The 15,286-nt window shown below is 38.5% G+C and overlaps 1 protein-coding gene across 2 annotated transcripts in view; it reads right to left on the bottom strand.

Annotated features, from left to right (window-relative positions):
• Positions 1–15,286, bottom strand: part of LOC148876358 (Ankyrin repeat family protein with DHHC zinc finger domain-containing protein) — a 56,203-nt gene that overhangs the window by 24,793 nt on the left and 16,124 nt on the right. For both annotated transcript variants that reach the window (XM_088966677.1, XM_088966676.1), the window contains exons 6-7: positions 3,150–3,288; positions 2,946–3,045 (exon numbers count right to left, since the gene is read on the bottom strand). In XM_088966677.1, the coding sequence (XP_088822803.1) occupies positions 2,946–3,045; positions 3,150–3,288 (239 nt within the window). The remainder of the gene's footprint in view (positions 1–2,945; positions 3,046–3,149; positions 3,289–15,286) is intronic.

The raw sequence follows: 15,286 nt of genomic DNA, 5'->3' as shown, positions 1-15,286 counted from the left end.
TGAAGTTGCAAGAAGCATCATGCTGAATACTAATGTTCCTATTCGTTTCTGGGGGGATGCCATTCTTACTGCTGTTTATCTCATTAACAGAATTCTTCACGAGTCTTGGACATGAAAGCTCATTTTAACTTGTTGTATCCTGATAAGGAGCAGTTCTCTGTTCTTCCCGAAACCTTTGGTTGCACTTGTTTAGTCCAAATCCTTGGGCCTACCCGTTCAAAATTTGATCTAAGGCTGCCAAATGTATTTTCCTAGGGTATGCACAAAATCAAAAGGGGTATTGTTGCTATGACCCTGTCTCGAGAACCAGGTTTGTATCTATGGATGTCACCTTCTTTGAAGATGTCCCTTATTACCCTAGGGTTTCACCTCAGGGGGAGAGTGGTGAGTAGGGTGTGTTTGCTCAAGATGTTCCTTTGCCCATTCCTGCAAGTGGAGGGGAGTGTATTGAAGGGAGTTGTCAAAAGTGTAAAGAATTGAGGGTGTTTCACATAAGATGGTGGCGGCAAGTCGGTTCTAATAATGATTAATCCAAGGGCATGGTTTGATAGATTCAGACTTGCTTTGGAAAGATTTGGCTAGGTTCAATCCAAATCTGACCACGCTTTGGTCTTTGAGAAGAAAGAATCTACTTTGACTCTCCTAGCTGTGTATGTGGATGACATTGTGGTGACAAGAAATGATATTGATGAGATTAACTCTCTTAAGTAATTGCTGAATCAAAAATTTGAAGTAAAGGACCTGGGTGAGTTGAGGTATTTCCTTGGGATAGAAGTGGCAAGGTCTAAGCATGGCATTTTTGTTTCCCGGAGGGAGTATGTTCTTGATCTCTTGGAAGAGACAGGAAAACTAGGAGCTAAACTTGCTGATACTCCCATTGAGCAAAATCATAAGATTAATGCAGAGGATGGTGAACCTCTAGAAGATAAAGGTATGTATCAATGGCTTGTAGGAAGACTTCTCTACCTATGTCTGACCTGCCCCGACATTTCGTATGTTGCAAGTGTTGTTAGTTGGTACATGCACTCTCCCAAGACCTCACACCTCCTTGCTGTTGAGAGAATTTTAGCCTACTTGAAGAGGTGTGCAGGCCAAGGTATACTTTTTAAAAATAGTAGCCATATGAAGATTGAAGTATACAGTGATGCAGATTGGGCAGGTTGTATTGATGATAGGAAATCTACTTCTGGGTATTGTGCCTTTGTTGGAGGAAACTTAGTTTCATGGAGGAGCAAGAAGCAAAATGTTGTTGCTCGGTTCAGTGCTGAAGCTGAATACAGGTTTATGGCTAATGGTGTTGCTGAAATATTATGGCTGAAGTCTCTCCTTACAGAATTGGGATTGAGTTTGAAAGACCCTTGATGTTGTATTATGATAATCAGGCGGCCATTAACATTGCTCACAACCCAATACAACATGATAGAACCAAACACATTGAAGTTGACAGACATTTCATCCGAGAGAAAGTTGCCTCTCAAGAAGTGTGCATTCCTTATGTTGCCACTAATATGCAACTTGCCGATGTCTTCACCAAGGCAGTCAACAAAATCAAACTTGAGTCAGATTTAAGCAAGTTGGGAATGATCAATATATTTTCCCAAACTTGAGGGGGAGTGTAGAGGAAATGGTTGACCAGCTTGTGGTCCCATCTGCTCATATGTTCTTTCAAATAGCAGTCGTAATTCAAAATCATTACCAGTTAAAATGGACACAAATACCAGCAATGAAAGAGAAGCAAATATCTAACATTTTAAATCACTTGAAGATGTAACTGTGATGCTTAAAGTTTAAATGGTTTAGACAATGTAGTACTTCAACATGTAAGGCTACAACCTTCTTACTAATAACATGATACTCTAACCCATCTGATAAGATTGTTTTAAAATATTTTACTTGTTTCAAAATTTAGTGTAGAGATACAACAAAGGAGTCTTAGTTATGTGGTCCCATCTTTTATTTATTGCCTTTAGCTACTGTTATGTTATTTCATAGGCAGCAGGGGTAATTTAGTCTTTGTAGTCTTCTTTTTATTGAAACATATAAATAGCAAATAGAGAGGCAGCAGAACTTCTTCTTCTTCTTCTTCTCCTTTGTATTTTTTCTGGCCTGATCTCACACACTAAAGTCTAAACCTAAGCCTGTTACAGAAACTATTCCAAGTTGGTAACAGAGCAGGACTAGGATTGTTTAAGGTTCTCATGTGGTCTTAATCCAGCTGACTGCATGAAAACATCCTAGGGCTGGAAGCTGAACATATATCGTCTGAATCTTGGAGGGTTATTGGAGAGTTTCTTGCTGCTGTCCAGGGTATTGTGTGACCTAAAACAGGAAGACTTAGAGAAACCAAGTGCGTGCTAGGTTTAGGGCTTAAGCCTACCTTTGGAAGTGGCACTCAAAGTTTTTTGGGTTGTTTTCTATCCCTATAGAGCTCAACAGCCTTTAGGAGGTGGTTGAATCATCCTAGAAGAAGCAGTTAAAGTTTTTCTATTCTTTCTCCTTTTTATTGTTAACAGTTTGACCAGTATTGTTAATAGTCAACCAGTAGTGTTAGCAGTCAACCAGTTGGGAGAAAAACTACTTTCACATCTATCATGGAAACAACTGAGATTCTTTTGCTGTATCTCTACATTTAGAATTGCAAATTCTTGTGCACTAAAATTTCCATTTGTTCTCTTTTTCAAAAGTGAAACCTCACAACCCCTTGCAGTTCAGTTGCACTTCTCATTTAGCCAGTCCAACACTTAAGCAGCTCTGATGAGCCTTGTAGGACCATTCAGAATTCCCACCATGCACTATGGTCAGAAGTGGATGGATTTGAACCAATTCATGAGAATAATATGCCCAATCAATGAGAGGATAAGAAATTTTTTATGTGCATTCTTGGCAGTATTTAAAAAAATAAAAATCTAAAATTGAAAATTATGAATGTTTCATCTGTCAGTTACCTGCTACATCTGTAGAACATGAATAGTGAACCAAAAGCAAGAGAAACGGCAACCCATCCCCAAAGTCCAACAACAGCAGTGACCTTTGTGAAATTAGGAGCTGCAACGAGTAGTAGGCTAGTAATAAGTAATCAACATTTAAAGCATCAATTGGTATCTTCCATTTAGTTCATTATGAACATTTTGAAGAATAAAGCTGCCCACCTGTAAGAATGGAGTTGATGAACAGCACTATAAGAATCATTATGATACACAATAAAATGGGGGCATATCCTGTATCTGCTAATGTCCCAATGCCAACTTTGTCCTTACAGAAACTTCTATTTGTCCCTTGTGCATTTGACTTCAAAATAGAAAACAAAATGTTACTGTTAACAAAGTTGAAACACTGAGAGTAAAAACTAACAATTCTCAAAGAATTTAAATATGTGCATTTGTCAAGTAGTCTAGGTGATTCTAGGAGACACTAGGGCGCCTAGACAATAAAAATTTTATGATACAAGTAGTGTAGGTGATTCTAGGAGACACGGCGCCTATGCAATATGAATTTTATGATATAAGAAACTAACTTTCGGTTAGTTCCGTAATTATATATACCAATCAGCATGCATATTAATTGAAAAAATAGCAATTCTCTTTATTTAAAACATTAAATTTCCTCTAAAAGTGTGGTAAATCATCATAACTATAAGATAAAAATTTTTTAAATATATTAATTTCATTGTTGTCAAAAATAATAGTATAATACTACTATTTATCTAATAGAGCAATTTCATATCAATTAGCAACTGAAGAAGGCTATTAACTTTATATGATAAAAATTCAAGATGGAATATAAAATAGAAAAAAAAGGATGCAGTTGCTGTTTTGTTTAATTGAAAAGAGAGAGAGAGAGAGAGAGATCAGAAAAAAAAAGAAATCTCTCTATACTTCTATTATTTCTTTCTTTGTTTTTCTCTCCTCAAAACTTTTTGAACTTTAAAATTTCAATAGTAAAACATTAAAACAACGCATAAATGATAATGGACTGTCTTGACATCAATTTTTGTCACCTAGGTGGACACCTATGATATATAGTATACTATAAATGATATATAGCATATAATAGAATGTGATGTAATCTTGGTTATGTGCCGCAAGGGCACTTTTGTCTTTTCCTTCTTTCTTATTATTGTAATGGTCGCTCTAACATATAAATAGAAGGACTGGCACCGCCAGCCCATACTTTTTGGACTTCAATTCTCTCTCTTCTTTTTTCTTCTCTTTTCCCTTCTCCTTCTCTCTTCTCTGTTTCATTTATGATTGATATCATGGTATCAGAGCAGGACAGGGCTCTGTAAAAGTTTCCTTGACTGATCAAAGCTCTCCCATTGCATGTCTGGACTGAGAATGAGGAAGATACATTTGACCTTGCCCTGAGAACTGTTCAGCTGATCATGTTCCATTAATTCTTGAACAAAAACATGAACAAACACTTCCACAAAGCAAGTGATGATTGCCTGATCTTAGAGGTCGCTGGTTGTCCTTTCTTCGTCTCTTCCATTCTTCTCTGGACTGTAACTTCCAGAAGTCAGTCGAACTGATCAGAAATATAAACTGAAGTTTTTTTTTATTGGTTCTTGGTACTGTTACCAAGAACATACTAAAGTTTGCCTCAGCCGAATGGTGTAGACCTGTTAAATTGGTCCCTGTGGGTCGGTGATCCAAATCTGTGTGGGTGAAGAACCTGTGTAGGTCATGTATGACCAGGTTCAGATGAAAAGATACAACAGGAGATCTGTAGATGTTACATGTGACTCAAACTAGCCTTTGTGAGGTCAGTTAGACCTGTGAATCTGTGACGGAAGGTGCTGTAGATGCCATATGTGGCCTAAACTAGCTCGTGTGAGATCGGTTAGACCTGTGAACCTGTGACAGCAAACACAGTGTGCTGTGTTACAATTTTTTTTAACACTTGAAGTGAGAGCTGTGTTTTTTGGTGTGTGGACTATGGGAGGAGGTTTGTAGGTCTGAACCTTCTGATAACCACTCCTTGCTATGGCCTCTGAGGACTCTGAAACTTCTGGAACCTCCTTCAATCAAGGAGGAATGAATAGTAGTCAGGACTCCATGAGTTTTCCAACAACTATCATCCCCTTAGATGGCAGGAATTATTTAACATGGTCTAAGGAGATGCGACTGTACATCACTTCCCGAGGAAAGGCAGGGTACATCAATGGGAAAGTAATGGAGCCTAGGGCTGGTACTGCTGAATATGATAAGTGGGACCAGGAGAATTGCATGATTATGTCACGGCTTCTGACTACTATGGTACCATCGGTTAAGCAGAATTTTATGTGGGCTGAGACAGCTAAGGAAATATGGGAACAAGCAAAGTCAACTTACTCTAAGCAGAGACACTTTGCTAGAATTTATCAATTGCAAGCCAAGTCTGCAACATGTAAACAAGGGGAAAGAAACCTATCCACCTACTATTCTGCCCTCACATCTATTTGGAAAAAGTTAGATTACAATCAAAACATTGACTAAGAGAGTGAGAAGGATGCCAAAGCTTACAAACAGTTAGTTTCACAGCAGCAGGTGTTTGTGTTTTTGCTGGGGCTTAATCCCATGTATGAGCCCATTCGAGTTCAGATTTTGGGCAGCAAGGATCTTCCATCTGTTCAAGAGGTGTATGCATTGGTTCAATTTGAGGAAAGTAGAAAATCTGCCATGAATCCTCTTGAGAGGGAGACCATTGCTTTAGTTGTAAGAGGTTATACTAATTCAGCAAGAAAGGGAAATGGTCAGAAAAGGGTTGATGATAAAGATAAACTATGGTGCACTCATTGTTAGAAATCCCGACACACACAGCAGACATATTGGGAATTGCATGGAAAGTCGAAGTCGGCACAAGACCTAAGAAAGAGATCAGCACAAGAGCAGAATAAGAAACCAAATTAGAAGTTCGCCTCGGCTAACATGCCCTCTCATGAGTCACATAGTAGATGTACTACTGCGAATCCCCAGGATTGCCCCCTTAGTTCTGATCTCAAGGAAAATATTATCAATGCCTTCCGTGACCAGTTGGAGCAATATGGTAGGGCACTACACAAGCAAATTTTGGACCCACTCCCTCCACCTCTTTTGCTTCTTCCTTAGGTAACTTAGCTTCTGCATTCAATGTGTCTACTGATACCTCTGAATCTCCATGGATTATTGATTCAGGTGCTTCCAATCACATGACTAGTAAGTTAACCTTTTTCCAATCATACACCCTTCTTTCTGGTAGAGATAAAGTGAGGTTAGTTGGTGGATCCTTCTCCTCCATTGCTGGTCGAGGATCTATATCTTTGCCATTTGGCCTACCTCTGTCAAATGTTTTACATGTTCCAAAGTTGCCTATTAATTTGTTATCTATTAGTAACATTACACAATCTTTGAACTGCTCAATAAGCTTTTTTTCCTCAATCTTGTGTCTTTTAGGATTTAGCCTCCGGGAGGATGATCGGTAGCGAGAACATGGTAAATGGTCTCTATATTTTGGTCTTGTGGCCTCAAAGTCTTTGAGTCAATCCAATAACAGTCAGATTACTTTATGGCACAATCGTATGGGTCATATGCCCTTTGAGTTTTTGAAGTATTTGTTCCCAGAATTGTTTAAGTCAGTGTTAGTCAATGATTTTCAGTGTTGTGTGTTTTAGCTAAGCAAGCATTATAGAACTTCGTTTCCTTTACGTAATAAAAGATCAAAAGTTCATTTTCTCATTGTATATTCTGATGTTTGGGGACCTGTAAATATTCCAACGGAGAATGGCTACAAATATTTCATATCTTTTATTGATGACTCCTCTTGATATACTTGGGTTTACCCCTATGCACTCTCGAGAGAAAATCCCTAAACTTGTGAAATCTTTTCAACGTATGATATACACACAATTTCAAACAGAGATTCAAAATTTCCAATCAGACAATGCCAAGGAGTATTTTCATGGTGATCTCATAGAATTTTTTGAAATTTGTGGCTCGCTTCTTCGTAGCTCTTGTGCTAGAACCCCTCAACAAAATGGGGTTGCAGAGAGGAAAAACCGTCATCTCCTAGAGGTTGCCCGGGGGTTGATGATACACATGAATGTTCCAAAAAGGTTCTTGGTGGATGTTGTTATGACTGTGGCTTATGTCATCAATCGGATGCTATCTCGTCTCTTGGAGTACATGTCCCCTCATCATCTCCTCTTCCCTAAGGCTCCATAGTTTCCTATCCCTATGCGTGTCTTTGGGTGTAAGTGTTTTGTCCATGATTTATCTCCTACCCGTGGTAAGCTGGATCCCAAATCTATTGTTTGTCTCTTCCTTGGCTACCCTCTCTCCCAAAAGGGTTATCGTTGCTTTGATTCCATTTCCAAAAAGTACTTTGTATCCATGGATGTCTCTTTCTTTGAGGATGTTCCTTTCTTTTCTACTTCTCCTCAGGAGAAGAGTTCAAGTGAGGAGAAATAGAAACAAGTGCTATTGCCTTCTCCTCCCAATCCTCCTCCATTTCGGGTCTTTCGTAGACAGCGGTACAAAAGTCAAGGCCGGGATCAATAGAGTTCAATAGACACAGAGCATCCTAAAGTTGTGCAACCTATGCCATCAAAAGAAAAGGGGTTGAAGGCCAGACACTTTTGGTGGATTGGGGGTTAAAAAGATGCTATTATGACCAAAATGTTGTTGAGAGGATAATTCAGAGATTTACTACAGAAGATTTAGGCATATGAAATAGAGTCATCCAGACAAAGTATAGTTACTCCCAGATGACTAAGTACCTATACCTGTAACAGCCAAATTTGGTATCAGCCTCTAGAAAGGTATTGCTAAATTCTTGACAATTTCCACTTGCTTGGATTTAAGTTGGGGAATGGCCTTGGTGGCACCTCTTGGGTGATGACTGAACAAGGATTGCTAAAACTTTACACATTTGTCTCCAGATGTAGAAATTCAGTTTCCATGAAATCAGGCAAGCCAACTACTGATTGTTTTAACATTGCTAATAGAAAGGTAGTTCAGTATCCCATCTAAGAAGTCTCTTACCAGAGAAGTCATTGAGTGCTTACAGCTTCTAGAAATTATAGCAGAATCAGTTATTCTTGGATCTGGACAGGCAAGCAGATTTTAGGAACGATTAAGCACCTTAATTGATTTGAGAGAGAGGATATGTTTTCTGAGAAGACAACTTTTGGTCAGCTTTAACAATGTGGGGAATCAGTGTTGCATTGACTCAGACGCACAAATCAGAATCTGACATGCCTGATGCCTCTGGAAGTCCCACTTGGTGAACCCAAAAAAGTACGACTCATAGAGACATCTCAAATAAATAAAATTTTATTGTATATGCTTTTTTTTTTTGAAAAGGTAAAAGTGATATTGTATTAGAAGGGACACATCCCAAAATTAATTATAATTTTTCAAGTAGAAAGGCAAAAAGAGATGTGCAAATCATAGTACAAATTATCTACAAATTCAAAGGAATAGTAGAAAACAGCTGAATCAAAGAATCTATAAAGAAAAGAGATATTTCTTGAAGAAGAAGAGAGAGAAGAGAAGAGATTGAGAAAAAAAAGAGAGCAACCAGTTCTGGCCGCCCCCCTCACTATACTTTTAATTAAAAAAGGGTACAATGACTAATATGCCCTAATAGGGTGGCTAACACATAAAACTGCATAAATAACTTAAAAAAACCACTAAAAAAGGACCCAACAAGAGTGTTGTGGTCCCCACTTCCTATCTAAACAAAAATTACTAAATCTGCACAAATTTGCCCATAAACCTCAACACTCCCTTCCAAGTTGGGAGTCAATGTCATACATTCCCAACTTGCATAGGTCATGTTCAAGCTTGTTCTTTGCAACCCCTTTGGTGAAGATATCAACTAACTGTAATTTAGAGGAGACATAAGGTAGATAAACTTCTCTAGTTGTCACCTTCTCTTTTATGAACTGTCTATCAACCTCAATGTGCTTTGTCCTGTCATGTTGAACCGGATTGTGGGCAATATTGATTGCAGCTTGGTTGTCACAATATAACATCATGGGCTCCTCAATTCTTATCCCAATCTTACTTAGTAAGGATCTAACCCAAAGTAGCTTTGAAACACCATGGGCCATAGATCTATATTTGGCCTCTACACTTAACCTAGCCACAACTGACGTTTTCTACACTTCCATGAAACTAAATTTCCTCCCACAAAGGTGCATATCCCTAATGTGGATTTTCCCATGGTCTGAGAATAGAATCCCTCTACCAGGATGCTTCTTCAAGTATGCAAGTATCCTCTCAATGGCTTCCTAGTGCTGAACCCAAAGAGCATGCATATACTAACTCACAGCACTAACAAGATAGGAAATGTCTGGATGTGTCATACATAAATATAATAGTCGGCCTACCATCCTCTGATATCTCCCCACATCCTTAACCAACTCACCATCCAAAGCATTAACCCTATGGTTTGGGTTAATAGGAGTATCAACTGGTTTAGTTCTTAGCTTCCCAGTTTCCTGTAGTAAGTTCAACACATACTTCCTCTGAGAGATGAATATCCCATGCTTGGATCTTGGTCTGATATCTCCCCACATCCTTAACCAACTCACCATCCAAAGCATTAACCCTATGGTTTGGGTTAATAGGAGTATCAACTAGTTTAGTTCTTAGCTTCCCAGTTTCCTGTAGTAAGTTCAACACATACTTCCTCTGAGAGATGAATATCCCATGCTTGGATCTTGCAACCTCAATCCCTAGAAAATATTTTAGTTCACCTAGATCATTGATCTCAAACTCTTGTTGTAGTGACTTCTTAAGTGCATCAATCTACCTCAAATCGTTCCCTATAACAACTATATCATCCACATACACAATCAGTACTGACACAAGTGCTTCTCTCCTTTCACAAAGAGAGTATGACCGGACTAAGTCTGTGTGTATCCAAACCGGATAAGTGCCCCTCTGAACCTGTCAAACCATGCCCTAGGTGGCTGTTTATTTTTATCAATAACAACATTTTATTAAAACTTTCAATATAGCAAGAAGTACAAAGGAGGGGTAAACTCTCTTAACCCTCCCCAAATGAATATAATTCAATTACAGAATGACCCAAAACAGTTGTTCCCTTCCCACTCCTTGTTTAGCAAGGGTATCCACAAATGAATTAGCACATCTTTTTGGCCATTGAAACTGAATCTCGACACCTTGTGCTAACCAGTTAAACATTCTTCTTTCATTAGCAAACCGAATCTCCACATGCCCTAGGTGACTATTTCAAACCATATAATGATTCCTTCAGCTTACAAACTTTTCCCTCACCAACATTTTCATAAAAACCAGTTGGAATGTTCATATATACCTCCTCTTGCAAATCACCATTAAGGAATGCATTTTTAACATCAAGTTGGAAGAGGGGCCATGAATAGGTAGCTACTAGAGACGAGAATTCGAATTGAACTCATCTTAGCTACTGGTGCAAAGGTCTTCAGGTAATCAATACCATAGGTCTGTGTATACCCTTTTGCAACCAACCATGCCTTGTACCTCTTTATACTGCCATCAGCCCTATACTTCACAATGAACTCCCATCTACATTTGACTATCTCTTTGTTTATAGGAAAATCAACTATCTCCCATGTTTAGTTCATAACCAAAGCCTCCATTTCTTCTTGCATAGTTATTCTCCATTCAGGTTTGGAGAGAGCCTCATTGACATTCTTGGGTATAGACATAGAATCCAAGGAAGGAAGGAATGCACAATAGGAATGTGATTGGGCATTGTAGGAAAAATGGTGTGAAATGCAATGGGTTGTACACTTTCTCTTTCCCTTGCGGAGTGTAATGGGAAGATCAAGATCAATGGGATCAGTTGCAACATCAGTTTTAGGTACAAAAACATCATCATTAGGGGAAATAACAGGCTCAGGCTCAAGGGTGAACTGTATCGACCAAATCTGGAATCTCAAATGGACTGACAAAGAGTGTGTAGGTTCTTGTAATGGAGCATGTGTGGAGTCAACCCTCTTGCATTGCTGAAAACACTATAAGGCTGGCCATAGTGGATCGAGCAGTGGAACTAATGGATCAAATGAAGGAAGAGGAACAAATGAAACAGGAAGAGGAACAAACTGTGAGTTCTCCTCCCCAAAACACTCTCCCTGAGGAGAACCACCAAAGAAAAAGAATAGACTCAAAGAAGGTAACATCCATAGTGACAAACTTGTTCCTCAACATTGGATCATAACAACAATACCCTTTTTGGTTTTAAGCATACCCAAGGAAAACATATATCTTGGCCTTAGAATCCAACTACTTGCAATGATGACTAAGAATGTGAACAAAGAAAACACACCCAAAAACTATCAAAGGTATATGAAATATCTCCCCATCTAGAAAAAGAAGAGTGAGTGGCACCTTAAACCCCAGAATGCATGAAGGTACATGGTTAATCAAATACACAGTTGTGAGAACTATATCCCCCCCAAAAAGGAATAGGAACTGAAGTACACACCATAAGACTTCTTGCCACCTCCACAATGTGTCTATTTTTCCCCTCTATTACCCCATTTTGTTGTAGTGTATATGCACAACTACTCTAATGAATCACCCCATGCTCCAAAAAATGTGGCTAAATCCTTCTCAAAGTATTCTCTAGCATTATCTGATCTGAAAACCTTAGTCCTCACTCCAAATTGTGTGAGAACCATTTGGTAGAATTGTCACACTAACATAGTTGTCAAGGTGTTGCCTAGGCGACTAGGTGCCTGTGGTTGGGCGCCTCGCCCAAACACCTTGACTTTTAGCAACTAGGCACCCTTTTAGGCGACTAGGCACTCACTTAGGCGACTAAGCGCCCGCCTAGGCGACAAAAATGACAAGGTTGGCGCCTTTTATAATGTCATTTATATTGATGTATCTTATTAATGTATGTGTTAATACATTTTATTATATGCTATATATATCAATTATACTTTGTTTTAATGTTTTACTATTGAAATTTAAAAGATCAAAGGGTTTTAAGCAGAGAAAAAGAAAGAAAGAAAGAAGGAAAGAAAGAATAGAATAATAAAGTTCTTTTTTCTATTCTCTCTCTAATTAAATAAAATAGAAACTCCATCCTTGTTTTTTTTCTATTTTACTTTCTGTCTTGAATATTTATCATATAAAGTTAATAACCTTCTTTAGCTACTAATTAATATGAATTTGCTCTATTAAATACTTATTATAGTAGTATTATTTTTGAAAATAATGAAATTAATACATGTAAAAGATTTTTATCTTTTAGATGTGATGATTTGCCACATTTTTAGAGGAAATTTAATGTTCTTAATAAAGAGAATTGCTATTTTTTCAATTAACATACATGCTGAATGGTATATAAAACTAGAAAGCTAGCCAAAAGTCAGTTTTTTATATTATAAAACTTTTATCGCCTAGGCACCCCAATGTCGCCTAGAATCGCCTAGACGCCTTGAAAACTATGCACACCAAAATAGGTACCTCATCATGTGATCTCATGAAATATATCCAAGAATACTGTGTGTAATCATCCACAAACAAAAGAAAATAATGGTAACCAGCCATGGGAGAAATATGATAAAGTTCCTATACATCAGTGTAAACAATATCAAAAGCAAAAGAACTTCCTTTATTACTTGGTTTAAAGAATGTCTACAATGCTTTCCCAACTGAACAGACTCAAACAACTTTGGAAACAAAGATCTCAATGAACTGAAAGAAAGATGACCCAAACGATTATGCCAAAGCATAATCTGACTCACTGACTCTGATCCACTACTACTAATACTACTAACATGATGGCTTTAATGTTTCGGAATCTCATCCAGAAGGTAGATTCAATCCACTTCACGACCACTCCCAATCATCCTCTTTGACTCCAAATCCTACAAAACACAATTACCAGGAAGGAAAGTCACTGAACATTTCAAATTTCTTGTTAGAGAACTAACAAAAAGAAGATAAGAATGGAGTCTAGGGAGATGTCAGATAGAGGATAAAGTAATGTCATCAGTTACTTTAGTTGTCCCTTTCCCAACAATGGGAATATGGGAATTATTTGCTATAAAGACTTTGTCACTACCAGAGCACAACTGGTAAGAACTGAAAATGGTAGATATATTGGTCATGTGCTCAGATGCTCTTGAGTCTATAATCCAGGGAGGTCCCTCCTTACATGAGGTGGATGCATAATTTGCAACTGCATATGAACTACCTATATGAGCAAAGGAAGTAGTGTGATTGGCTTCTGCACTCTGTTGCTTGTCCGAAGAACTAGAACTGATTGAATACTTCTTGTTCATAATTTGTCCATAACTTCTCCAATTCAGTTCTAACTACTACTACTACTACTACTACAATGGACTCCAAGTCAGCTTGGGTAAGAGGTCCCGAAGAGTCTCTTGTAATTGCCACATTTGCATTTCCCTTCTTGTTCTTGACTTGAGCTGGTATGAGATGTGAGTAGAGCTTCCAACAAGTGTCTCTGGTATGCTTAGTCTTCTTGCAATAGTCATACACCAAGTCCTTCATATCCTCCCTCCTAGTCTCACTACTCCCCCTGTCTCCATTTGGCTTAGATTTGACTGTACTAATCATAGTCGACTGGTCAATCCCAAATTGTCTCAACATGACATCCCTCCTACTCTCCTCTCTAGAAAAAAAGGCATAAGATTGAGAAAGAGTCATACTTTCTTTGGAAATGATGTGTTGCCTGGCAATATCAAATTCAGGGTTCAATCCAGCCAAGAACTCAAAGGCCCTATTCTTCTCCACCAACTTCTGATAGGTTGTTGCATCCTTCATACTCTCCTAAACCACAACCTCTAAGTGATTTACCTCCTGCCAAAGTGTTTTCAGCATGGAGAAATACATAGCAAGAGGCTTAGGCTTTAGCTACATTTTGTTTCTGGGAATAGGTTTCAGTCACTCCATCACAAATCTCCTTAGCAGTATTAGTCCACAAAAAATTTTTACCAATGTGAGGTAATATAGAATTACGCAGCCATGGCATCACCATGTAATTCTCTTGTACCCACTAGGAGGAATCTGTATTAGGTTTCTTCTCCTCCTAGTGATGTACCCCAGTTTCCCATGAGAACCAATGGCCATCTTGGCTGATTGTGCCCATTTTAAATAATTTGTACCATCCAATTTCACTGTGGTAAGAATTCCATACCCAAAAATATCGCTAGGACCTCCTACACCCAGACCCATGTTACCGGTGGACTTTTGCTCAGTATTCCAACTCTCCACTTCAACTTCAAACAATTCAAAAACAAGAAATAACTAGGTAGAAAGCCTCTAAGATCAAATCGATCTCACACACAAGGGTAACAAACCCTTCCAGAAGAAGAAAAACCTATCCTGAGAGAAATCCCTCTTCTCCCACTCTAGAAGGCTCAAAAACTCCTAGAAACCAAACCACCCCTTATATAAAACCTACAGAAAGTCCAACAAGGTCCAAGCGCCCAATATTAGATAAAAAATGAAGAGTCCAACTTGACTAGGACTCTTCCCCACACTCCAGTTTTTCCTGATTTTGATGCCAAAACACAGATCACCCTCTTGATGACTGAAACCCACCAAAAAATCTAAGAACTGGGCAGTCTGAAGTATATCGATCAGCCCTTTATCTTTGTTAGTAAACTCTAGCAGATTCTAGGTTGAAGTAGAGAAGAAGAAAGAAAAGAGAAAGAAGAAGAAGAAGAAGAAGACGAAGAAGAAAGAAAGGTTCGGCCAGACTAGAAGTGAGTCAAAATCACTCTCCCCTAGCTGACCCACTTGTATTTATTCAAAAACATAGAGTTACAGGAAAGACCATTTTGTCCCTCATAGAAGATGGGACACATAACTTAAACTCAGATACAATAGACCTTTCACTCTCAAGCAGATAATCCAGAATGACCAAAATACCCCTGACTCGAGCATTCTAACACTCCCCCTCAAGCTGGAGAGTATATATCATATAGTCCCAGTTTGTTACAAATGTAATCTATTCTTCCCCGAGACAATCCCTTTGTGAGGAGATCTGCCCACTGATTTCCTGAGCTCACATGAGATGTGGTTATCACCCCACTTATTACTTTATCTCTTACAAAGTGACAATCAACCTCGATATGCTTAGTTCTCTCATGAAAGACGGGATTGGAAGAGATGTGAACAGCAGCTTGGTTATCACAGTATAATTTCATGGGTTTGTCAATTGAGAATCCCATCTCTTGAAGCAAGTTCTTTAGCCATACTAGCTCACATGTGGTATGGGCCATAGTCCTGTACTCTGCTTCTGCACTACTTCTTGCCACCACTGTTTGTTTCTTGCTCTT

Source organism: Nelumbo lutea, chromosome 1 (genome assembly GCF_056320005.1).
Source record: "Nelumbo lutea isolate HS-2025 chromosome 1, American lotus-T2T, whole genome shotgun sequence".
NCBI lineage: Eukaryota > Viridiplantae > Streptophyta > Magnoliopsida > Proteales > Nelumbonaceae > Nelumbo > Nelumbo lutea.
The sequence above is the reverse complement of the archived record's forward strand: the minus strand, read 5'-3'. Positions and strand labels throughout refer to the sequence as shown.